This window comes from Oxyura jamaicensis, chromosome 1 (genome assembly GCF_011077185.1).
Source record: "Oxyura jamaicensis isolate SHBP4307 breed ruddy duck chromosome 1, BPBGC_Ojam_1.0, whole genome shotgun sequence".
Taxonomy (NCBI): domain Eukaryota; kingdom Metazoa; phylum Chordata; class Aves; order Anseriformes; family Anatidae; genus Oxyura; species Oxyura jamaicensis.
The window spans coordinates 62,165,559-62,190,040 of record NC_048893.1 but is presented as its reverse complement, the minus strand read 5'-3'; the positions used below and the strand labels follow the sequence as shown (position 1 = coordinate 62,190,040).

Here is a 24,482-nt window from a genome sequence, read left to right as displayed (position 1 = left end):
TTAATACTAAAATGCATATTAACTTGTTTTATTGAGGCACAACAAGGCATTGTGAATAGCCCATACTTGAGGCAATCAATAGTGTAGTAAGCTGGACATTAATACAGTTTAGGGTAAGTGCAAACAATATACATTCACAGCTTTACTAGCAAGGCTACATCACAACTGATAAAGTGCCAAATTAGTGCTGATTCAGTACCCCAAATCCACGATTTCACCTTGCACATGACCATCATTCCCCCAAATAATGGAACCACATACCTTCTATGAAGTCAATAGTAAGTGCAAAGCTAGTCCCACCCCCCCTCCACCAAGGTGTTTGGAGCAGCTTTTCTGTAAACATTGCACTGGATTTTAGTCTTGATAAAGGAGGTATCCCGAAAAGGTAGAGTATTTCCAGCTACTTCCATAGATGGCTCCCCGATGCAGACGTAACCAGATCTGATCCCCCTGGAACAGCTGCAGGACTGCATGATTACTAGCCGTCTCATGATCAGGAGCCCCATCATTTGCATATGCCGACACTAGGACCTCTTCATTCTTCATGAGATTCACATACAGGGGAACATTTACAGCCAGCTTCAGCATGTGGAAGATGAAGACATAAGTACCATTCACTGGACAATTAAATCTACCAAGCTGGATGTCAAAAGTTTCTCCAAGGTTGTTCAGCAGCAGGTCAAACACAATTGGCTGGTCTAGAGTTCCAGGGGCCAAGTTAGATGTTCTGGCTGCAGAGAAGGCAACTCTCATCTGCTGCGGGAGGGGGTAGACGTGCACTGGTAGTATGGTGGCAGCTTGGCTTGTCACTGGCATATCAACGGGGGTGATGCTGCGGGAGTCTCCCTGCCCAGAGTCCCCACTGTTAAAGGTTTCGTTGTCTCGTTCTGGACTGCTCACCTGAGAGGAATCACTCCACCCTGCTGTTAAAGATCATTAGCAACAATAAATAAATATTATAACAGAAGGGTACCCCAAAACCTGCAGGCATGTTTTTCAGCAGTAAGTGTAAGGGTTTGGAACCCCTTTGTCTTTTAGCTACAGCAGATTGACAAAGAACCCCAGCAAGAACAGAACTTGGAAGTTGTTTCACCATGATCAAACTTGTGCTCAGCAAGATGGACCCTAAGTCAACATGAACAATGACTGTTCATACTTTAAGTAGGAGGGGACAGTAGCTTGGAATAATTAGCTGTAGTATTTACCACACATTACCATAAAACAGCATAGACTAGATTCTGAGCAGAGAAAAAACAAGCTCTGGAAGAACCCAGCAGGATTAACAAGAGCCCAATAATCATTTAGTCATCTTCAAGACCTTCATTTACACTTCAAGTTACCTCAGTACTTCTGGAGTTGTATTCTTAATAGGTCGTATCAACTTGTGATGCTAAGATATTATAAGTCTGAAAGACTACAATTGCTTTAAGATTTCTGCGCCCTGCTCCCCAGAGTAAAGATATTTGTTCATTGTTCAAATATCCAAGTTAGGAGAACCTAGTTTCAGTCTAGAATGAAAAAAATAGATCTGAGAAATGTAAAGCAGTTACCATCAAGCTACACCTTTGCTGCTTGAACACCTTAAGATATCTGATAAGATCAAGTAGAGTTGTTACTGATACCTTAACACTATCAGGTACATATGTCAACTGTTACCACACTTAGTTCTCTTCTGAAATATTTTGAGTCCTCCCCTCAGAGAAGAGCCACTTTATCCTAAACAGTTGCTATGATATGCAAAATTTTCCTTTATTCTTCAAAGTAGGGAACCTGTAGCCATTATTTTTACTTTTCACTTATAGCACCAAGTCCAACTTTTCCCAGCACAAACAGTAAGATTAAATCTTGTTTATAGCTTTTAGCTTTTTCAAAATGCATACTGTGCACTAGCTGTTTAAATCCAAGCATGGATCTCTTTACTCTGCACTTCAATTGTAGAATATGAATTCAAGCTGTATTCCCCCACAAAAACTTTTCCATAAAGTTTTCTTACAGAGCACCTGGGATCTGGTATCTTACTTAGAATCAAGAAAGAAACCCTACAGCCAAAGGAAGATGCCAAATGGAACAGTGGTACCATTTCGCCTGTATTTCCAAGTCAACTTGGAGAAAGTTCAGTAAGGTACCATTATATCAGAGAATTTTGATATTTGACATAAAAAGCACCAAATGGAAAATGAAGTCAACTCTGCTGCTGTGCAATGCTGACTGTTTAAGAGCAGTACTTAAAGCTTTCATCTAGCTTGGTTAATTTATAACAAAGCTTGCTCTTTCGTGACAGTGATAGTACACTTTCTCACTATTCACAGTAACACTCCACTTCAGCAACACATACACTCACACCCCACCAGGAACCTGATGTTAGCCTTACCTCTTGAATTTGCTCGAGGACCACTAGTTATCCCACCTCGTTTATAGCACTGCTGGTAGTTAACATCCTAAAAAATACAGAAGTATTAGTAAAATGGCTATGAGCCAGTCTGAAAACAGAGAGGGCTACCAATAGATGTGCAAGTATTTTTTTACTTGCATTTTACATAAGCTCTAGACTAGACAATGACAGGGTTCAGAATTGAGGTGTAGGTTAACAGCCTTATTTACTTGTTTATGGAAAGTTTACTTTTATAATAGCTTATATGAAGTTAAAAAGCTACTTAGATGCTAGTTCTAGCAAATTAGCTTCCGCACTATACACAGTTCACTTCATTGTGCATAACCTTAAAACTCAGGGCTGTTATGAGTCCATACAGAACATATTTCAAAGCTGAACAGGCACACCCTGCCCCATGATTAACCAGTGAAGTTTTAGAAACAATGCAGTCATGACTCAAAAACTGACAGCTTAACAGCTTAAACACCTAAGCTTCAGGTTCAGATTAAGTCACTTGTCTTAATCATATTTTGAACCACAAAAGGCTAAATGTATGTTGTGATATTACACAGGAAACTTACTGGAAGAGCATATTAAAATTGCACAGGCTTGAAGATGTCTATTAGTTCTCATAGTAAAGTACATTGTTGTATATGATTTATCTAGTACTGTTTCTCTAAGACTGTCTTTAGACTGCACTTCAGATACCACCACCCCAAATAAGCAACTTATCTCCATCTAGAGATTAGTGCAGATGGGTCATACTATGTTTCAGGTTTTACTGAGATAGTATAGCCAGTTCAAAGCTGTTCTAGTACCCAGTACAAGTTGGGTTATTCTAGCCAATATATGCTACTTAAAACTTCAGTTTTGTTCTTAACATAGGAAACAAAAGAGATCTTGCAACTGCTTAAGAAATCTACTCATCTGGCTGCATTATGTAAAAGACCAAGATGCTTGAAGTCAATGAAAGCTTTGATATCTTAGATACCAGGATGGCACAAAGGCAGTAATGTTCTAGTACTTGAGGGAGCAGAGCTTTTACTTCGCTAAGGTGATCTTGTTTGCACCAATGGACTTTTCTGAAATACTAGGTTCACGTTTGACAGGTATGGATGTAAACTCTTCAATGTAATAGTAGAGCATCGCACTTTTTCAGGTAAGAATTGTGATTTTACTATGTAAATGGAAATAAATGATAAAAATACAGTCCCTTTGGTCATTAAGGTCTAGTACATATTCCATTACTTATAAGTTGTCTTTAAGCAATGGATGATCCAGTTGTCTCCAGTTGTCATACCAAAGATTAGTAGGACTGTAAAGCAGTATTCACTGCTTGTTACTAGTCCCTTTTAAGTAGTGGAACACTAGCAAGCACTGGAAGAGTCATTAAACTTACAGTTTCTACCCATAAAAAAGGATCAGTTCATGTTCAAAAGATGACAGTACTTCAAAGCAGACTAGATGTTTTTGTAAAGTGGAAACCACCACACTGTTTACAAGACCAAGGGTTTGGAAAGTATATGGTTAAGAAGCTTCAAAATACCCTACAGCCAACTATGGCTTCCAGAAGTCCACTAGAAATCCACTGGTGTTACAGCCCAAAGACTCTGGGGCCTAAAGTTAAGGCAGCATCATTATATCAGCAATTGCTGGACTGGATATTCCAGGTTGCCCAAAGAATCACCTCCACTGACAACTTGTGTAATATATAATATACACAACATATACTTGTGTACATACATCCTTAAGGAAAGCAGTTTAGATAACCAAGTTAAAGCTTGAAAGCAGTAGTCCGGATAGTTGCACTCTCTTGTAATGTAGTCTAGTACACTAAAAACCTACAGTCAACTGGAGCAGTCTAAGCTAATAGGCACTTCACAGGTTAAGATATAGTTCACAGATATCCTCATCTACAAGAATATTACAAGTCTAACTTATCCAACAACTGCACAAAATCTTAATGAGAAGATAGTTTCATTATGCCAGAGATCTTATCTTAGAATAAATTAAGTCACATGAAAGTGTGATGGAAGTGTGCTCGTATTTTAGAGGACTTTCATTGTTGATACCAATCCTTTTGTCAGGTAGCTTGTTCATTATTAGTTATGAAAGTATGGGTTTGATAGTCCCAGTAGACCAGGACTACAAGCTCTTAGTTTTTTTAATGGGAAGTCTCAGAAACCCAGGCCAATTCATGCATGTTATCACAGTTATGTAAAAAACATTACTATTTGACACAAAATGTTCATTATGTTTGTCTGAATCACTAATAGATCTCAGTTGCACCAGGAATCAATAGCTCGCCACTCATGGGTGGTGTGATACCAACAGTAGGACTGCAGGAATCTGGAAGCTCAGCTAGCATCTAAAACCACCAAGATGCAGAAAAAAGATCAAGCAACTTGAAACATGTTAAAGAATGCTAATCTAAAACATGTTGGTATAACCAAAAAGACACACTATCTGTAGAACAGATGTCTTCACAGGAATGTTTAGATTGAATATTTTTCCAAAATTGGATCTAACAGGGAAGGGGCTAATCACTCAGTAAGCAGTGGTTGGAGTGCTGAGTTCTGCCACCTCAGAACAGCAAAGTCACTTAGAGCACTAAACACTTGCACAAACTTGTAGGTGTTTTAAGATCATAGAGAAAGTGGAGCCAGTTACCTTGATGCAAAGTCATTTTTTCACTTAGCTCCCTCTGGGTTCTATGGAGCCAGCTAGCTCAGTCAGAGCATCCCCACAGGACTAGTAAGCCATATTTATTTCTCAAGAATCAGCGTAACTATCCTGATTGTTTTACATCAACTCAAGGCACTAAGTAGCAGGCTGTCTGAAATATATGTATTTTAATATTTAGGCATAAAAATTCCAGTTTTAATATATCTGCTATACTGTCTCATCACAAACTGCTGAAAAAATTTCAGTCACAGCCACTCCTTCCGTTTCCCCCTACATCCAAATGCTCCATACCACCCTCAAAGGAAGGCATCATACCTCCATATTACTTCCAAAACAGAAACATTAAGGATTTGGTGGCTTAACCTAAACCAACAGATGGTTCATGCTAAGTTTTGATAATTCTTTTTTCAAATTCCCTTTTAATTCTCATTAGTGACATGTTACAATTTAACCCATACAAGACAGCTGTAACCTAAATTCCATAGTTTTTGCTACATTCACAGAAAGGTATATTCAAAAGTATAGTCAGCAGCAGAGCAAAAGTCATTTGAATGAGATACTTAAGACTTAGTGAAGACCTTATGCAGAGATACAAGTCAATGAATTCCACCTTCAAAACTAATCAGGTGTCTTCAGAAGACAACATAGTGACTCCTAGAGAATAGTTGTTCACACACCACCACCCCAGTTATCTCATTATTTAAATCAAATTTGTCTTATCAATTATTTCCCTATTAAAAAAGCAACTCATTTACTTATTTCAACCAGCCCTTCCTTCAGTTAAAGCACCAAGAGAAGGCTTTCTTCTGCAGTAAGGTGCTGAGTGTTAATTTAAGACATTAAATATCTCTTCCCATTTTTGAAAGCCAGTAGTACAGCAAGCTGACAGTTTAGATATATTTGCCTCCCTCTGATTATCTCCCCCTTACTCTTTGGTTTGGTAGCTGCAAGTTCTAACATAAGAAGGAAGCACTGCACTGAGAAACTGAAGATTCTGCAGAACTCCCAGCATTGACAGTGTACCTTTTCTTCACATCAGGAAAATTCCTCTTCACCTCTCAGTCCCAGAGAAAGGACAAGACATAATGGATTTAAAAAGAGGGGAGATTTAGATATTCAGCAAAAATTCTTCCTTATCAGGGTGCTGAGGCACTAGAACAGGTTGCCCAAAGAAGCTGTAGCTGCCCCATCCCTGGAGATGTTCAAGGCCAGGCTGGAGGGGGCTTTGGGCAGCCTGGTCTGGTGGGAGGTGTCCCTGCCCGTGGCAGGGGGGTTGGAGCTCAATGGTCTTTAAGGTCCCTTCCAACCTGAGCCATTCTATGATTCTATAAAGCCTAAGGAACATTTGTCCCACAAATGTTCTAGTTTGATACCTGATATGTGCTTTGCATGTCATGTTCCAAGACCTCCCAAAGCTATCTTAGCAAGAGTTTAGCTCATATTTGGTCCATCCACTCATTTTCAAAGAGTCAAACACTGAAAGTTCACCTGTTTAACCATTAACTGGAAATGCTTAACTTTACCCTTCATGAAATGGTGTGAAGGGTGAATTTTGAAAAGCTTCCATTTTGCATCAGCTGGTGTTTGATAGAGCATATTCAAACTAACTAATTTCACCCTTTCCAGCTACACTTTACCACCACTACAGACAGAGGCTGCAGAACATAGAACTAGTTACTGTGATCTGCTGCAAATCACCAAGGTAAGGCAACCTTTAAGAAACCTGCCCTCATTCAAATGAAGTTCACTTAGGCAGGTTCCTACCAGGTTTTCTGATATGCCACAACTTCAAGAATAAGGATATCTGCACTCCTAGTTGCAATCCTAAAGTGTGGATGGCTAGAACAATTCACTAAAAACAAGTGTGAAACTTACCTACCATATTCTCTATCAGTCCATAAAGGAATTTATGTACTTTACACTAAAGGCACTTAGAACTAACCTTAAAACCCATAATAAAATGGACTCAGTTGTCATTTCATTTGCCATCTGGCTGAATTTCAGAGACCCATTTCAGACTAAAATCAACTTGTCCCACATGTTACCTGAGGTGTCTTCCTATTTCAACTGCTTTCTACCATTCTGAAGGAGTTTGTCTATGAAAAAACTGACCTGTAAGTAGTAGTTTACCTGTTAGGGTAGTGAAAACGTACAGTATTAGAAGGCTTCTCTACCGTTCTCAGGAAGGCTACTGGAAACAAAGTCAATACTTACCCTCTGAGAATATGGCATTCCAGCATAATCTCTACCAGGGAACTGCAGCTGGCCATAGTTGCCATTAGTTATGGAGGGTGAACCTCTGTAAGCATCAAAACCTGTTCAAATAGAAGTTAATACTGAATATTCACTCATTTCCGCAAGTACAGAATACAACTAGAACCTCAGCAAGCCTTTTAGCAACTGGCACATATATTAAGTTACATGGTTATACTTCCATGCTTTGTTTCAGAATTCAAAGCAGAATATCACAGTTCTTACATCAGCTACTCAGAACTGTCTACTCTGCATACAATGATTCATGCTTTGGAGTATTAACAGACCCTAGCAATTGCCTGTTTGTTACTAACAGGATCTCACAGAACAGCTGGAAAGCTTGCTACATCCATAGATAGAGTTTAACATAAAATTAATGAAGTCTTTGTTTTGATATTACCAATGTTCAGCTATTCTGTTTTACTATTATAATATTTAACCTCTTCAGCTATTAGACTAAATACCAAAGACGACCCACAAGCAGTTTGGTACCAGGCACTACCAAATCCTTAACTGCTTATAAGTTAGAACTACATAACTCATTTTGGGTACATGCTCCTAAAATCTAGGAATCAGTCTGAGCCCAATAACTGGAACAACTTCTGCTTCAGACTAAGCATGCTTTGACTTCAAAGAGAACATGCTGTAGCTACCAGTAACTTTGATAAGAAGCTACCATCTGCTGAAGTGTCAGCTCAAACTTTCCAGGACACTCCAGCTAGCAGCAGAACAACAACTGATTTCTAGAGACCAAACAATCCTCTTAAAATCCTCCAGCTTATTGTTAATCCACAAGGGTTCTCCATTACTGCAAATTTCCCTGCAAACTTCCTTCCCTTATCGTGGTTTCTGCTGGTAATACTGAAAGCCTGGAGTGTTGAACAAATGCAGCATTTGCAGGAAACAAGATAGTAAGTGACTATGTGACATCTGAAGAGAATACTTGCTCAGCACATTAGCACGTGACTGAGGCCAAAGGAAAGAACAAAGGAGGTAAGAAGTACAGAAGGGTAAATGAACTAATCTAAGTTACTAAGATATCATTGAACATCTCCATTTTCATAATTCAGGCTATGAAATTGCTCTGCCAGTTCACCTGACACCGCAAGTACAGGGTCTATAAGTAGAAGTAAGTAGAACTTGCTCAAGTTCCATACAGAGTATTCTCCACACCTTGGTCTTAAAAAAAAGCTATCTTATGAATTTTCACATGTAGAACCTAAGTTTAATACTAAAAATGGTTTAAAACATGGTATTATACTAACTAGGTTTTCTTAAGATAGCAGTAAAGACATACCTTTATACCCACCAGGGGAACGATATGAATTGGCCAGTGACCTTCCACCTCTAGCAGATCCTCTGACAGACCCACGACTATTAAGGTAAGGCTGAGGGGGTCTTGGTATAACATTAGTCTGTGCTGGATAAAAGGCGAGACTACCATTGCTAACAGGAACAGCTCCATCAGGTTGATAATTCACTGCTTAAAACAAAAGGCACAGTTGAATTCTGAGCTTTTATAGCTGCAATAAATTACAACACCTAGAAGCAAGGGCAGCATTAAGTTCAGTCAGATTAAGCTGCTCAATATATCCTGTTCTTGTCCTTTCATTACTCCAAATAAGTGGGATCCTTCTTTTTGTTCTATGGAGTATAACTCTTGTTAAAGCACATCGTAGACATAACCCAGTCTGTCAGTGTAAACCTCTTACATATTCAAGAAGATTCAGTTGACTATGGCATAACAAACTTGCCAGCACCAAGAAAGTAACCAAGCTAGAAGAAAAAAGCTATCAACACTTGACTAAGAATTTTCAATTAGATTCTGTACAGTTCTACTAGCAGCAAGGCCTCAGTGGTTTATGTTAAACTAGATCACACCTCAGTATTGACATCCTTCACTGCAATGAAGCTCCATCTTATCTAGATGACAATAAGACCACTGTAGAAAGCTAGTTCAACAGTTAGGTTCAGTCTCGAGTTAACATTCAATTCTAAGCAACATGTATAGATAGTATTCAAGAATGCTTTTCACTCACAGTATAGTTAAGTGGTTAGCCTTAAATATAGGTCCTGCAACCACGTTTCCAAATCCATGCTTTATATCAACCCAAAGCATCTTAAAATGGATCCAAGTGGAGTGTCAGTCTAACCTGCCTTTCTGAAGTCTGTAAAGCCACCACAGTATAGGCTTAATTGAACATTGTGGTGTTTCATCAAAAAGCTGTACAGAAGGCTGTTGATCACCTCCTATAGTCTGATGAGAATGAGTACTCAAGCTAAAGCAGCTTTAACTGCTGCACTTACTGTTCTTTGGAGCTCTTAACCTTGGAATGCCTCACTGACTACACATAGTAGCAAGGCTGATAGTGTAATTCCTACAAAGATTTCTCTGGCAGAAAAACACTAACACTAGGTAACCTTGAGTCAGTGATTGTGTCTTTATAAACCCTGATTCCTAAATTGTCATCCTCCTCATCCCGGAACCTGTTTCAGGCAAATTTGGTGTGCTCATTTCATTTAGAATTCTTAGTGTTGACTCCATATGTTAACCTGGTATCAGTATCTGAATGCAAAACAGGTCAGTTATGTTCAAAAAGGCACCTCAGAACCCTACTCATCAGAAGGTAAGTATTCTGAATAGGTCAGACACTGACTCACGCCAATAAAGACAGCCTTGGTAAGAAATTACATCTGTATAAGCATCAGTAAAAGGAAGATCTGCTGCTGCATTGTAGGCTGTCATCTTGTATCCTGCTTGAGGTTAAGAACACATGCACAAAAAGCTCCTGCAGCTCATCCAGATTACAGTAATTTGTGACTGAGGCCTCCTAGTTAGGAAACTAATCTCCTAGATAACTGACATGAACTTAGGACAAAATTAGGAACATTGATGTCTGTTACAGAAAGTTAGAACTTCAACATGGCAAGATTAAACTTGAATGATAAGCATGCCCTTTGGCAGCATAGTGGCATGACACGTCATGAAATCTAGAATGCTTTATCACTGCTATAGTCTTTATCACTGCTATAGTAAGGTGCATGATATCCTCAAGAAGATTTTAACAAGCACTACTACAGATAAAAATCATTGTGTCTGGAGATAATTATACTTTAAGTCCAAATGAAAGATAATACCAAGCCCATTCTTAAGACAAAACTAAATCCTAAGTCATTCTCCAATGACACATTTTAGTCTTGTACCCATAGCACAAAATGGTTATCACTGAGTAATTCATCTAAGCACTGAAAGCTTATCCATGCCTTCTAATATTCACCATCTTCCAGCACTAGACATCACTGTACTAGACATCACCATCTATTACCAGAGACCAAACTAGGGGTTCCAAGCATTTCATCACTGCTCCAATTCTAAGCATACATTTGACTGACAAGTATCACTGCATACTTGAATTTCTCACCTATTTGGAAGTTTTATGCATCAGGCACATAGGTGATGTTGTCCATGCAATAGTACAGTAGCTAGTTTAATTCAAAGCTGCCTTTCATCCTGCTACCAGTTTCAAGATTAAGTTCACATAGCATATTGTCAACTGGATTAGAGCTGATGTAACCCCAATTTAAACAAGTGCTACATAAGAACTTCAGTGGTTAAAAACTTGTGAGTTAGAAGAACCTGAAAAAAACTCACAGCACATTAATGAATTAATACTACCTGAAGAACTTTTATATAACTCCCAAGACTTCTTGAAATGCAGATATGTACAATTCTTACCTGAAGACAGAGATTCTTGTGAAAGAGAGGTTTGTTCTGCAACATGAGAAGACTGCAGCTGGCATTGAGGAGGAGTCTGTGTACTCGCTGTAGAGAAACTCTGGTTATATCCTGCTGAATATGAAGAATCCTCTTTAATTTCCTGGTCTTTACGTGGAGGCAGCGGTGCATTCACCTTAAATACCTACAATGTAGTTTAAGACAAATGTTTTGCACTATCAGTTAAAGTCTGACTAATGCCATCACCCTGCTAAACCATGGTTTAAATCCAAATACGCTTCTATAAATCAAGTATTTATTGGAATTCAGTACACGGTGTTTCAACTCATCCTTTTCCCTCACAGTAAGCTTATTAAACTTACTGTGTCCTTGGCTACTGGCCAAGAGATGTAGCTTGACTGAACATAGCCACTATATTCAGTAAACAGAACAGCTGTCCTATCATACAGAAAACTAGTTTGCTTCCAGGTGAAACCCACTGTTAAACTCCTTGAAAGCTTTTGAGCTGAAGCTGTAACAGCCTAGATTGAGATAAGATTCATGTTTGAACACACATCTTGGAAGCTCATGCAATTCTACCATCTACTCAGATAAATACTGTATTAGCTTTCAACCCTTTTGTAAACTGAACCTCCACTTTCCTACTCTTTTACTCTGTTAGCTTATGTTAAACTTCACAGCTTGACAACTCTAATCATTCTCAGAAGCCTCCATAATTAGAACTGGGAAAAAAAAAAAACACTTTTTCCAGGGTTAAGGAACCAAGTACTGGCTCTGACAGGAAAACAGCACAGAAAACTCATAATAGTAAAATGCTGAGTATAGCTTTAACCATTATAAATTATCACAGATTCTGGGTTTTTACTTCAGATGAAGTGATCAAAGTGATTCAAAGCCTAACTAATACTTACAATTATTTTTGAACCTATCCAAAGTAGAGTATCCATTATTCTATCAAGAAACTAAACTTCAGCTATGTAAAGTTTCAGCTATGCATTATGTTAAATATATTCAGAAGAAAAAAGGAATATACATGAGACAAGCAGGTAGATGCCCTTATCTTAAAGCCTCCTTAGATGCTTTGAGTAATTAGGGCAGAGATTTCAAGCTTTGCAAGACCACTTAGAATGAAATGCATAATCAGAAGTTGTTCTAGGTTCTTCCAGATACTTCCCTGGGCCTTGAGCAGACACTTGATATTTAAGGGAAGTCCTGCATAATGGCAATCCTACCAAAAAAACATAGCTTAGCAGAATGAAGTTTTAGTGGTGATCAGAAGATCTATGCAAGGAGGTATTATATCTTACTGCAAGAAATGGATTGATGACAAGGAAGCCTATAACATGGCCTTACAATTAAGGCATTACCATAATAGAATCTTCAGATGTGCATTGCACTCTGGTACACAAGCAGAAAAGCAGTGTAGACAACATTTCAGTTATCTGTTTTCCTTTCCAGTTGAACTCCAAGTCATTTTTCTAGCCATGCTAAAAGGCTAAACAATGAAGTGCTATTAAATCCAATCAATAATTTCAATTGCCTTAAAGCATATCCACTTATTGCCAGCACTTCCACTGCTGCAGCGGTCTTTTTAAAATAAAATTGAGGATGCTCTCAACACCCACATCCTAGTCTTTTTCCTAGGAGTCGCAGGTGGAATACTAATGAAGAAGCTGGGCTACAGGTACTATCTGCCCTCAAGCTTCCACAAGCACAATGGCAGCAATAGGGTGAGGACATCTAAGGACATTTCTCACTACTGTAGTATCACAGTTTCACAAGGAAGCATCTGACTCTTGGCTACCTAATGAAATGCAAATCCTGTTATCTTCTGGGCTACAACCTGAAGAAACAGACACTATGCTGTTTATCAATGCACAAGAACAATTTAAGCACAGTTAACTCCACCTTGGGGAATACGTACAAGTCAATTGACTTAATGCCTAAGTTCTCCCCCTTAGCTCCTTGAGGACACTAAGATATCCCAGGCACTGGAGAAGCAGAGCTCTAATCTACTTTTCCAACACTGAAACCTCAAAATGACCTATCAAGTTTTGTATCCTATCAGGGGAAAACAGCTTCCCCAGTACTAGACTAAGCTATGAACATGCTTCTCAGTTATTACGTGGCCTCAAGTGGCACTTACAGTCTGCATAGCCTGAAAGGGAGCTGCTGTTATTGTGACAGAACTGCTACTTGCTGGAGGAGACTGAAAGCTTTGCCCTTGCGGTACCGGTGTTACGGAGGTGCTCGAAGTTGGCAACGGTGACTGTGGCTCACTTGGGAGGGGAACAGTTGCCTGAGGGAAAAATGAAAACATGAGAGGTCACTCGATAGTTATCAGGCAGTAACAGAAGCAGTTAAATTGTTCTAAAACCCAGACTGACAGAAGTCAGCAGTTTCTACAGGATGACATTTGGACATAGTAGTGCTACAAAATAGCTTTTGCTTACATTTTCAAATCTTGCTGTGCATCCTCAGCAATCAGTACTTCTATTGCAGTCTCTGCTGATTAAGTGAAATGTGCCTATGAGCTACTATACATACCACTCATTGTATGAATTTCACAAACAGGCATTAAGTGTTTGGTTGGAAACACAGGATGCTTTTTGATCAGTTTATTGAAAGACTTCCAAATTAATAAGTTATTTCCAAACTTGGTAAGGCTTTTCTGGAGGAAGTACATAGCTCACTTTACCCCCAACTTAATCAATTATGGTTCAGATTAGAAACAATGCTGAGTTGTCCAGACAAAGCATTAACCAGCATTGACTCATCTGTGCAGAGTGGCAAAATGAAGTGTTTTATCTAGAATACAAATATAGTACATAAATCAAGTCAAAAGGAACAGTGAGGATCATTTAACAAACACCATACTTTCCTGATCCCACATAATTTTCTGATGCCTATCCCACATAATTATTAATACCTGAACTATTTGTGATGCTCACCTGGGCAATTTCAATCTTTTTAGGTATCAGTGGCTCAGAAATACGCGAACTTGTCTGATACAATGGCTGGGAAGCATATTTCTCAGTCTCTTGAGAAAGTGATGCTGATGCCTGGAAGAAGTCATACATGTGCCCAGTATTACAGGAAGCATAGCAAAACCTTGTGCTTTCTGCAAGAGCTATGCAATAGCAGTGCGCTGGTTGAAACAGGTGAATTTTGAAAGACCAAGACAAATATTTTCAGTCCAACATAAGCATACTAATAGTTATCTTAGGCAAAAGATACAAGTAAGTAGCTTTAGGGATTCAAACAATATTCTTTTTAAACAGAAAGTCGTACAACTAGCCCTGCAAGGCCAGGTAATCCCCAGAACCTTGAGATTGCTTCAAGCAGTTATTTACTAAGTGACACACCTGTCTCATTGAATGAGGTGGAAATATGACATTAAGCTTATAGTAATTTTTGCCCAACAATGCTTCAGAGACAGACTTTCATAGACAGCCTTTGCAAAACCTGGAAGGCTCTACAGTTGTTAGCTCAGACCTCTAATGCCAGGTTTAAGAGTTGCTTATCCTTTTCTGTGTATCTAAGTATAAAGACTACCAAATCTCACATATGCTTATGTATGTCAGAGGTGACAACAGAACTGCATTTCCATACAAAAAGAATTCACTGCCACCACAGAATATATTCCCTGGTCATGCTGAGACCAAATTAATCTTGCCTACTGCTTTCTAGTCCTGCTTCTCATTTAGATGAATGCCATCAGAGTTCAGAGCAAAGGGACAAGAGACATGCTGAGCACAAGCAAACCTAATGGCAAACACTAAGTTTGCAAAAACTCAGAACCTTCACTTAATTATATGTTCAGCACAGCACAAATCTTCTGTATACAAGTTAAACAGCAAAATTAATGTCTGTCAGCACAAGAAGTTTTATTGCATTGTAAAAGATAAAATTAAGAACTATGCTAAACTCACTGAAGATGACTACAAGGTAGAAGACTATAATAGAACAGTCTTGAGAGGGATGTTAAGCTATACAGTATATCAAGGAATATAGTAAATGCTACATAGCCAATATCCTGATAGCATGTACGTTAGCATAAAAATGAACATTCCATTATAACTTACACACAGTATAAAGTAGCCAGTGGAAAGACAACTGCATTTTCAAGCACAGCAACGCTTATAGATCTAAGACATAAGCCACCATGAAATGGAACTATTTTTTCCAGCTCTTAATATTTAAGAAATGCTAGTTTAAGGCTTAACTGCATATAACATACAGGTAAGAAAGCAAAGCTTAAGCTCCTGGCTCAGTATCAAGAAGTCAGATGCCTAGCACTTCTCAGTTACTGCATGAGAACACATTTGTTTTCACATTTCAGTTTTCAGCTTAGTCTGCTATTTCATCACAATATCCACCCCAATTTATGCATTGTTCATATTGCCAATAGAAGGAATTATTTTGCACTAACCAAAGCAAGCTTATGCTGCTCATATTTCCACAAGAATATGCACCACACTTTTTAGCCTGTTCTCTAGCCTGCATTTTTTTATCCCACACTCTTCCCAGTTCAAGGGACAGACTGTTCACTTTACATTTATGTAATATTAGGAAGACTTCTCCAACAATCTTTAAGTATTCCAGGATGTAGTATACGTTATTGCTGCCACCTGCATTCCATTCCCGTACATTGTTCAAGTATGGGTATTCAGTAGAGGTCCTACCACAGCTTTCTGCTAAGGCTGGCTCTCAAACCTCTGAATGGAAGTGAGCCCCTGGGAGTATTACCTGTGGCGTCTGTGGTGTCACCAAGTCTTCAGTTTCAGAGCCAGAAAGGGTCTGATCAGCAGATGCTAGTGAAGTATTAGAACCATGCAGGGTCATGGATGAAGCAGTAGCCTTGCAGAAGACAAAACAAAGGTAAGATTTTGGAAAGGTCTCTTGGATATTTGGTTGTCACCAAAACCCACACCATTTACAAGTGGATCTCAGAATTAGGCAGGACCTGAAGTACTTTGACCTGTAAGCATAAGTATACCTTTTTAAGAATTATGAGTTCTTGTTAGTTGCAAGTAAACCTATTTAAAAGTCAAAGTAAAGACATGAAAGCACAGAAAGTGAACTTAAGGTTCAAACTATGGCTATGAAATTAGAGACCTTGTATCTTTATCATAAGTAAGGATCTTAAGAGATGAAAACATGTACTGTCTAGGAAAGAGGCATGTCCTCCTGTGTACCATTACTTATGAGTTAAACACTAATTACTTGAACACATCTTCAAGATACTATTTTACTTCTAGAAGTTTCTAGCTTCTAACATTTGTTTCTGCATTTGCTTTGTGATAAGCACAACAGCAGTCAACATTGCCAGATTATACTTTTAAGCTACTAAACTGAAGTTATGACACTGGTTACAAAGCCACTGTAACATTGAAATAAAGCCTGTTCCAGTGAAAAACTACTCTATTTCTCAGGAACTCCTTTGCCTCTTCAAAGGGGTCCTAACACAACAACTTACCTGAAGGGGTTGTTGAAGAAAATCACTTTGACTTGGCAGTTTCTGTTCTTTTGAAACTGTAAAAGAACATGAAGTAACAGGTTTTTAAACTCAGAATATTTGCTATATGAAGATACGTGGCATTTTCAGAGCACGTACTGCAAATATTTAGACTTACATCACTAAATTGCACCCATATGAAAAATGTGTTTCTTTTTGGGAAAAAAAAAGATATTCAGTGAAAATATTTCTAAGGTAGGGATGACCACTTTCCAGATAAAAACAGAACAATTAAATACTTAAACTGGGTAATTGTGTTTTATAGCATAAGAACCCCCCAAATGATTTATCACAGCCCATTATATAAAGTATAGCTAGTTAACTGCTCTTCATCCTGAGCTCATTCATGGCTTGTATCTATAGGCCACAGACAAATTCAGTACAGACAGCATGCCTGTTCTGCAGCTGGGTTCAGGTGCACCTGCCAGTCTGATTATACAAGCACTCCATTTCTAGGCAAGCACTTCAACTTAAGGCACCTCCAACAACACTTAAAAGTAAATGGCTCAAGCTGCTCTGACAGATACTTTTTAATTAGACAAGCTGTCTTCCCCACTAGGCCTATTGATCCACACTCAAGCAAACCTTGCCGGTGTTTGCAAAATCTCACATACAAGTAATGTTTACTGTGATTACGTACCTACAGGACTACTTGCTGAAGTAACTGAAGGTGGTTGAGATGAACCAATGGCACTTGGTGAAGCTTTATCAAAATCCAGAATGGACTCCTTTTTAGGAAAAAGGCAAAAAAAAATAATTCTACATACAGGCAAAGTATTCATTTGACAAGCTGCTGTTAACTAAATAGAGCTAGATCCATTCAGTGCAAACATGCATTGTCAGCACTGCATTTTTCCTAACCTAGTAGGAATTAGTTCTGCTACAACAGCAGAGTAAAAACATACTTGCATGAAGTTATAAGTCCCTTGTATCTGAGTCATCAGATCTTGAAGTTTTTCCCTTCTCAGTACTGGATCTTTTGGAAGAGTTGAAGTAGAGCAAAATTCTGCAGCTGGCTGATGTACAGGTTTAGGCACCTATGAAGGAAAAGGTTAAATCTAACACTGAAAGCAAGACAAGCTACCTTACCCAATATAATTCCAGAGCAAACTATAGGTATTGAACACTATAGGTCAATAAACGGTTATTGATTTTTCCTGAATCAAGTTCTCACTTCAGTAAAATCCAGCTTACAGTTGCCACAGCTAGTTAAACTGTGGAATTGATTTGGTTTCTTACAGCTAAATACATAAGATAGTAATTTACCTGCATTTAGTGCAACATTAAACTTCCATCTATGGAAAACCACGTATTTAAGTTCAAGGCCAGAACAAACTTAAAAACCAAAACTGCACCTGCTACTCAAGATTTAACACATACTGCCTCCTCCCAGTAGGCTGCATGCCACAAAGTACAAATCTTTTACTGGGATGGCATTTTCACACATTATGAAGAAGTTCCTTAAGAGATGCACTGCAAGCAGGTTACTCAGAATTAGCGTTTGCACTTTAGAGCCAGATACTCTCAATGCACCAACTCCTGCAGGAAGTACTACATTATTACAGCTCAGCATGAAAAATACACTAGTGATCCCATGCAGTAGCTTAACTTTTTGTACCAGAACAGTGACTTCTGCAGGGCCTCGTTATTCCTTAACTGTTTCAGATAGCCCCCTCAATAGTTCATCCCAATTGGTTCACACTTCACTTTAAAAAATATGGGAATGTTTAATCAGAAAGCCAGTGAGCCTAAGTTACCAGAAAAATCTGGAATGTTAGTAAACTCCTTAAGCTGCTTAAGTCCTGTTATTGACAGTGACACATATGACTGTCTAGATAGTCCAAGCATTCTGAAAGCAGCTTGGGGGAAAGTAGTAAGCTTGCTTTAAGTATTTTAAAAGCACAACTGTAAGTGATTCTCTACAGCTTTGCAGCTTGTTTGCCTGTGCAACTAGAGGCAAATATAAATAGAATAAATAATTGCATTATTTCAACTAAACCAAATGTTTAAACACACAAAGATGTGTGAAAGCCTTCGCTCTCCTACAGTGCCAACATGCATCTTTTTGGTAGATTACTATTTCAGTGTACTGTATAGTGACATAATTGAGTATTTGCTTTAAGTCACTAAAAAAATATATAGCAGAAAATACATGTCAGAACATTTACTTATTATACTGGGTTCAAAACAAAAAGTTTCTTTCAAAGGACAAATTGGACAAGGATGAAATGAAATGTCCTTTTCCAGTTTTAGGACAATCCCAGAAACATTCTTGCATTTATTCAACCGTTAACTTCAACTAGTCACTGCACTTGCAGAAGTTCCAGTAACATGCACAGAAGCCTGCAGGGTTTAACAAGCTTCACAAAACATAATCCGTGTACATGCAGCAATGCATTAAAACCAGAAGAATGCATTTCTAGTATCTATGTGGACCACATAATGCTACTCATGCAGCTGTGATAAGTTCTACTTTACCCTATAGCTAAGAGTGCTGCTTTCACACTACCCCAAAGTAAGTTCTGAAGCATAAGCAAGAACTTTCATTGTTACCTGTATTCAAGTTATTGCTTTACTTTCCAATTATAAAGAACTAAAAAGTATTAAGAATCTAAGCACACGACAAAAGCTACAGACATATGAAATTAAATATTGGCATGTTATCAGTTAAGTTACTAAAAAGTCTGAATCTCCTCATCCATCAACCATCAGTCTTTTCTTATAAAGAGACTTCATCTTAAAAGACTTGCTGTCATGTCAAACTTCCTGATTAATGCTTCTCTACACTCTCTCCTCATTAAAATTTACTAAGACAAGTATACCCTACCAAACTTCTCCTATACAGATGCAAACAGGTATCAAGTTTCTCACCTTCAGCCACCTAACCAGGTGAAGTCTGACAGTGTCTGTAGGTAATGATCAGTCTTAAGTTAGACTTACACAATAAACAAGTAAAAAGCAACTCAAAAGCATGGAAGCAAAAAGGAGACTGCAGTGTTTCACTTGAGGTTGTCAAAGATGATACAATCTTCTGCATGCTTGTGCAATTTGTTAGTCTTATCTCCTTCACCTGATACTGTGAGGCCACACTCTGGGCAGTATGCTGGCAGCATCATTTGCTGCAACTAGACGAGCATCTATACAGGGTTAGACTATGATACCAGGGCTTTAACCATGAAATGAAAACAGAAGTTTGCTAGTGCCTGCAAATATTCAAATCCACTAACCACAAACAGCTGTAGGTCAAGTTACCTTGTACGAATTTGCTGTTCTGCTCATACGGCAGTGTTCAGAACTAGAATATTTTGTTTGCATGTGCACGCATGAAAATGCATCAGAAAGTTGATTTCCAGTTCTGTGCCTTTATGAAAGATACTTTGAAAAAGCAGGTACTTGACATTCTTGATGTTTTATACTGAGGTTTTTTTATCCTACAATTGGGTGGTATCTTTACAATCTAGTAACAGCTTCTCAGTTTAGTAACCTGTTAGTCCAGCTCATAAATTTATGCTTACCAAGATCAATTTAACACCAGTGCTGCAAATAACATTCAGCTGGAATGTGAGACAGCACTGGCAACTTTAGGTTTCAGAAGCATTGTTAGGATAAGTTAGACCCAAACTTTGAAACTGCTCACATTCAAACTCTTGACACCTATGTCTCCAGAGGGCTGATTCAAAGTAAAATCGGAATACCTAGAATTTGGTTTAGGACCCGTTCAGTTATTGCAAATTGAATGTAAAAGCACTGACCACTTTGGAATTTCACTAATAGGAATGCCAATATATCAGGTATTTCTGCTTAAGTTCGATTTTTAGACACTGAAGATCTTCTTGTACTCTGCAGTACTATAACCTAGTATCTCACACTAGTAAAACTCCATTATATGATACATGACCTCAGTGCCTCATTACATTTGTTAGCTGTGGAATACAGAAACAGCTAGAATGGTGATACCAAGCCATAAACACTAGTGATCACGACCTGTGCCATGTAATTATAGTTAGCATTCACTTTCTACTCCAAACAGCAGTCTCAGTACAAATCAAGTTGCACTGGGTGATGCACAAGCCAAACCATTCTGCTTTCAGAAAGGAGGCAACGGATTCAGCTTGCAAAGCTTCCTTGTCCACTGGTTGCACAAGCATTTATGTAGAAATAAGTTAACAGATCTTCATACCAACTGTTTTATGTTCAGCTTCTTAAAAGTTGTAACTTGATTTAACTTCCAGTACATTAAGTTAAATCAGCACATTTTAAAACCTCAAAACCTAGCATTTTAAATGTCTCATACATTTCAGGGAGTAAGAAAGAATTAGGTATCAGCTCCAGAGAGCAGAAGTAATATGAACCTTTTATTTACCATGTGTTGGCCCCTGCACATGAACATTTTACTGGTCCTCCCAGCACTGCATTGCCACCTCTTGCTTTTGCTCAGAAGAAAGGTTTTATTATCCAAAAAGCTTAAAATATTAATTTTTCAATATGCAGCTTAAGTCAAGCTAAGAATTTTTTTTTAAGATTATAAAAGCTAGCTAGGTTGATGGTAAGCTATTTTCTGATCTTTCAATATACTTATGATAAAACAATTTGTTACAGCAATTAAGCAAAAAAGCTAACTGGTCTGATCTGCTATATAAGCCACAGTTTTAGATTACTTAAATGGGCTTCATTTACTAATTCAGCAAGCCAATGTAAGCAATCTTACATTCCAACATATGATTTAATTTGGCCAACTTGCACATCTGCACATCACTATTAAGACTCCTAGGCAGTCTGAGTTTTCCCCAACTGACTAGAGTTCCTTTTTCTTCACTGCATCAGAGTTTTGGTTACCCTTTATGCCATCCATCTTCCCATCCTATCTTAAGTTAAATGCCTGGATCTCATTACAGATCACCTTGCTTTTTGCTGACACTAGAAATTCCAAAACATCTTAAAGTACTTGAGACTATTCCAATAGTTCAGATAATCACAATTATATTAAGTCCATGCATAGTTGCGTGCACACCTATTTGTGCTCAGAGTTAGTGTGAAAGAACCAAGTTTTGCACCTATCCCACCACCACCGGCCATTATGCTACTCAGCTTGAGGGTAGAGATCCAGCTGAAACACCTCACACCGATTTAGTTCCCCAGTGCTGCATGTTACCTACTCTTTTAATTTCATGTTCAACCTTCTGTTTGCGCTCCCGCCTCTAGGAACAAGAATACCCATTTTTCAGTTTTGCCAGGTTTACTGACAGGTTTTTAAATTTAATCATTTGCTATGATTACAAACAATAAATTTGTTTGTTTTCTTACAGAAAAAAGGTAGAAGTACTAACAGCATTTTGTATGAGAATTACTCGATTCTTCATATTTACTTCCTGACATCTAACTCAATGACATAACTGTACTTTTTGCTTTGTCTACCATCTTACCTGCCTTAAAGGTAAGAGGATTGTTGCTACCTGAGCACAGGTGAGACAAGGTAATTTAATGTGCAGCTGGTAGCCTGCTCAGCTGCAAGCCCTGCAGTAGTTTCCATTTCACATTTCTAAAACTGCACTGTTAGAATTTCCAGGATGGCAGTATAGCTTATGCATTCATCTGGAAATATGTATTTAAGCCCTTGTACAGTTGGTATTGCTTGATCTAGATGTTACGTATCTCCTGAATCAGCAGCTACTTTAATCAAAAGTTACTGAAGTGCTATTTGTATGCAGTCAAAGTATTTGATCCCTGCATGAGTCATACCTGCTTTGTACCGATAAGAGTAGGCAGAGCCAATAGCTGGGGATGAGCTAAGTTAATTCTTCTAATACATAAGGCAGTTATTCAAGGCTCAAACACAGCAATACTGTGTTGATATAAAAAGCCCAGTAGACCATCTTGCTATTCAAATGCAAACCTTAACAGAATTGAGTTTACTTCCCCCAAGAAAGAATGAAATGGGAGTCTACACATAGGCCTACAAAACACACCTTGTAAAGCCTCTCCTAATATGTAGCTTAAGTCCAACACACAAGTGTCAAAAACTTACGACAGGTAATACTACATATGCCAACTCACTTCTTTGGGTTCCATATCAAACTTCTTTGGCCCCATCTGCTCCTTTGGCCCAACACTTGCAGCTCCCCAGGACTTCGGAGGATTCTGTAACTGCTGTGATGACACTTGCTGCTGCCTCTCAGCTGTTTCCCAAGCCTCACGAGTTTCCTGCTTCTTTTGCTCTGGCTCATCCCTAACATGTGCAGCAGCCCAAGCCTTGACAGGCTCCTGCTTCTTTTGCTCGGGCTCTTCCCTAACACGCATTTCCCATGATTTCACAGGCTCTGTCTTCTTTTGTTCTGGTTCCTCCCTAGTTTGGGTCACCCAAGGTTTTGGAGATTCCTGCTTTTGTTCTGGTTCTTCCTTAGCTTTGGTCACCCAAGCTTTTGGTGACTCTTGTTTTTTCTGTTCCTGGTCTTCCCTAATTTTTGCTACCCATGGCTTAGGTGACTCCTGTTTCTTCTGTTCCTGCTCTTCCCTAACCTTTGCTACCCAAGGTCTGGGGGACTCCTGCTCCTCCCGAACACGTGCTACCCAGGCCTTTGGAGCTTCTTGCTTCTTTTGTTCTTCTTCAACACGGGTCTCCCAGGGCTTTGTAGGCTCACGCTTCTGTTCTTCTTCTTTAACACGAGCTTCCCAAGGCTTTGGTGAATCTGGTCTTTTTGTTTCCTGCTGCCTAACACGAGATTCCCAAGGCTTTAAGGTCTCTTGTTTCTGTTTCTGCTCTTCAATATCAACGAGCATTTCCCAGGACTTTGGTGGTTCTTGTTTTCTAGCACTCTCAGCTTCCCAAGACTTGGGCTCTTCTGGCTTCTTCTTGACAGAGTATTCTGCTTCAGGCAAATAACGCCTGTTGAGAAACTATATAGACCAAAGAAACTTAATGGCTCCAAGAAAACATTTTGCTACTACAGTTCAGGTCAGTTAAGTTAGGTCACCCAGCTACTGGAAGTTTGACTAAAAGCATAGCCTAGACAGTTTAAACACTAGCTATAGAAGTCATGTGGCCAGCCATGGATTTATCCTACAACACTGCAGACTAGTTTTTGTTGGCATACCACAGCAGCACGAAAACAGTCCTGAACAGTGTAAGTGACAAAGTTGAGTGAATCTACGAACCTCATCCTCAATGCTAACTGATGTTCCTAGGCAGTGATAATATCAAGTTCAGTGCGACTTTCGTAAAGGTAGCTCTCAACCTTCTCAAATCTTTGGTATCTATCAGTCATTCTTCTGATAAGAGCAGCAGCACCATCACCCACAAAGTGGGCAACTCTGGTAGTCCATAACATGTCTAACTGATTCTTAACTAGAGCTTAAGTACTAAAATGACCAGTTTTTCAAATTCCGTACAATTGGACTTTAACTTCATGCTGTGCTTTATCAAACAGTCTGGGAGTTCAGCTAAGATATCCCCAAAGTTTTCCAGAGTTATGAACAGGAAGCCAATATCTGAATGACTATAAGATGTATTGGCTAAGTTTTTTCTGACAATTCTGACAAATCACCAGAAAAAGGTTTAGAGACTGGTAATAACATTACCAGTATGTTACAAAAAATTGTTCTAGACTACTCCCTCTAGTGAGGTATCAGGGAAACAGTGTTTCAGCATTTTAAGAACCAATATTTCCACTTCCACAAGGGGAAATCCTCCCCTCCTTTTGAACCAAGTCTAATAGCTTTTATGCTCCTGCCAGTTGAATCTTGAGTACCTAGAACTTCAGAGTCTGAAAGGCTGTTGATGTAAGCCTACACATACACGCTCTTGTGTGCACAAGCCTGTCCTGGGATCCTTACTTTCCTAACACAGAGGAAGATCTACATCATTCTCAATCCATCAATATAAGTCCTCTGCAGTAAGCTCAGCTTTTAAAGACAGCTTTAGT

At 38.8% G+C, this 24,482-nt stretch overlaps 1 protein-coding gene and 1 long non-coding RNA gene across 8 annotated transcripts in view; one reads left to right on the top strand and one right to left on the bottom strand.

The window, feature by feature from the left end:
• The window catches only part of CAPRIN2 (caprin family member 2), a 37,298-nt gene continuing 12,816 nt past the window's right edge, over positions 1-24,482 (bottom strand). Inside the window, exons 9-21 of one of the 7 annotated variants that reach the window (XM_035345179.1) lie at positions 22,618-23,457; positions 21,720-21,761; positions 17,469-17,600; positions 17,204-17,291; positions 16,525-16,580; positions 15,795-15,905; positions 13,997-14,107; positions 13,192-13,344; positions 11,046-11,229; positions 8,607-8,792; positions 7,271-7,371; positions 2,372-2,438; positions 1-923 (exon numbers count right to left, since the gene is read on the bottom strand). In XM_035345179.1, coding sequence (XP_035201070.1) covers positions 355-923; positions 2,372-2,438; positions 7,271-7,371; positions 8,607-8,792; positions 11,046-11,229; positions 13,192-13,344; positions 13,997-14,107; positions 15,795-15,905; positions 16,525-16,580; positions 17,204-17,291; positions 17,469-17,600; positions 21,720-21,761; positions 22,618-23,457 — 2,640 coding nt within the window. In that variant the 3' untranslated portion in view covers positions 1-354. Of the gene's footprint in view, positions 924-2,371; positions 2,439-7,270; positions 7,372-8,606; positions 8,793-11,045; positions 11,230-13,191; positions 13,345-13,996; positions 14,111-15,794; positions 15,906-16,524; positions 16,581-17,203; positions 17,292-17,468; positions 17,601-21,719; positions 21,762-22,617; positions 23,458-24,482 lie in introns of all 7 variants that reach the window. The other 6 variants (XM_035345173.1, XM_035345159.1, XM_035345166.1 and 3 more) reach the window with 6 other exon arrangements.
• LOC118177483 lies at positions 10,924-24,056 on the top strand. Its single transcript, XR_004755811.1, has 3 exons — positions 10,924-10,935; positions 12,306-12,313; positions 23,933-24,056. It is a non-coding gene; the product is annotated as an uncharacterized LOC118177483 (long non-coding RNA).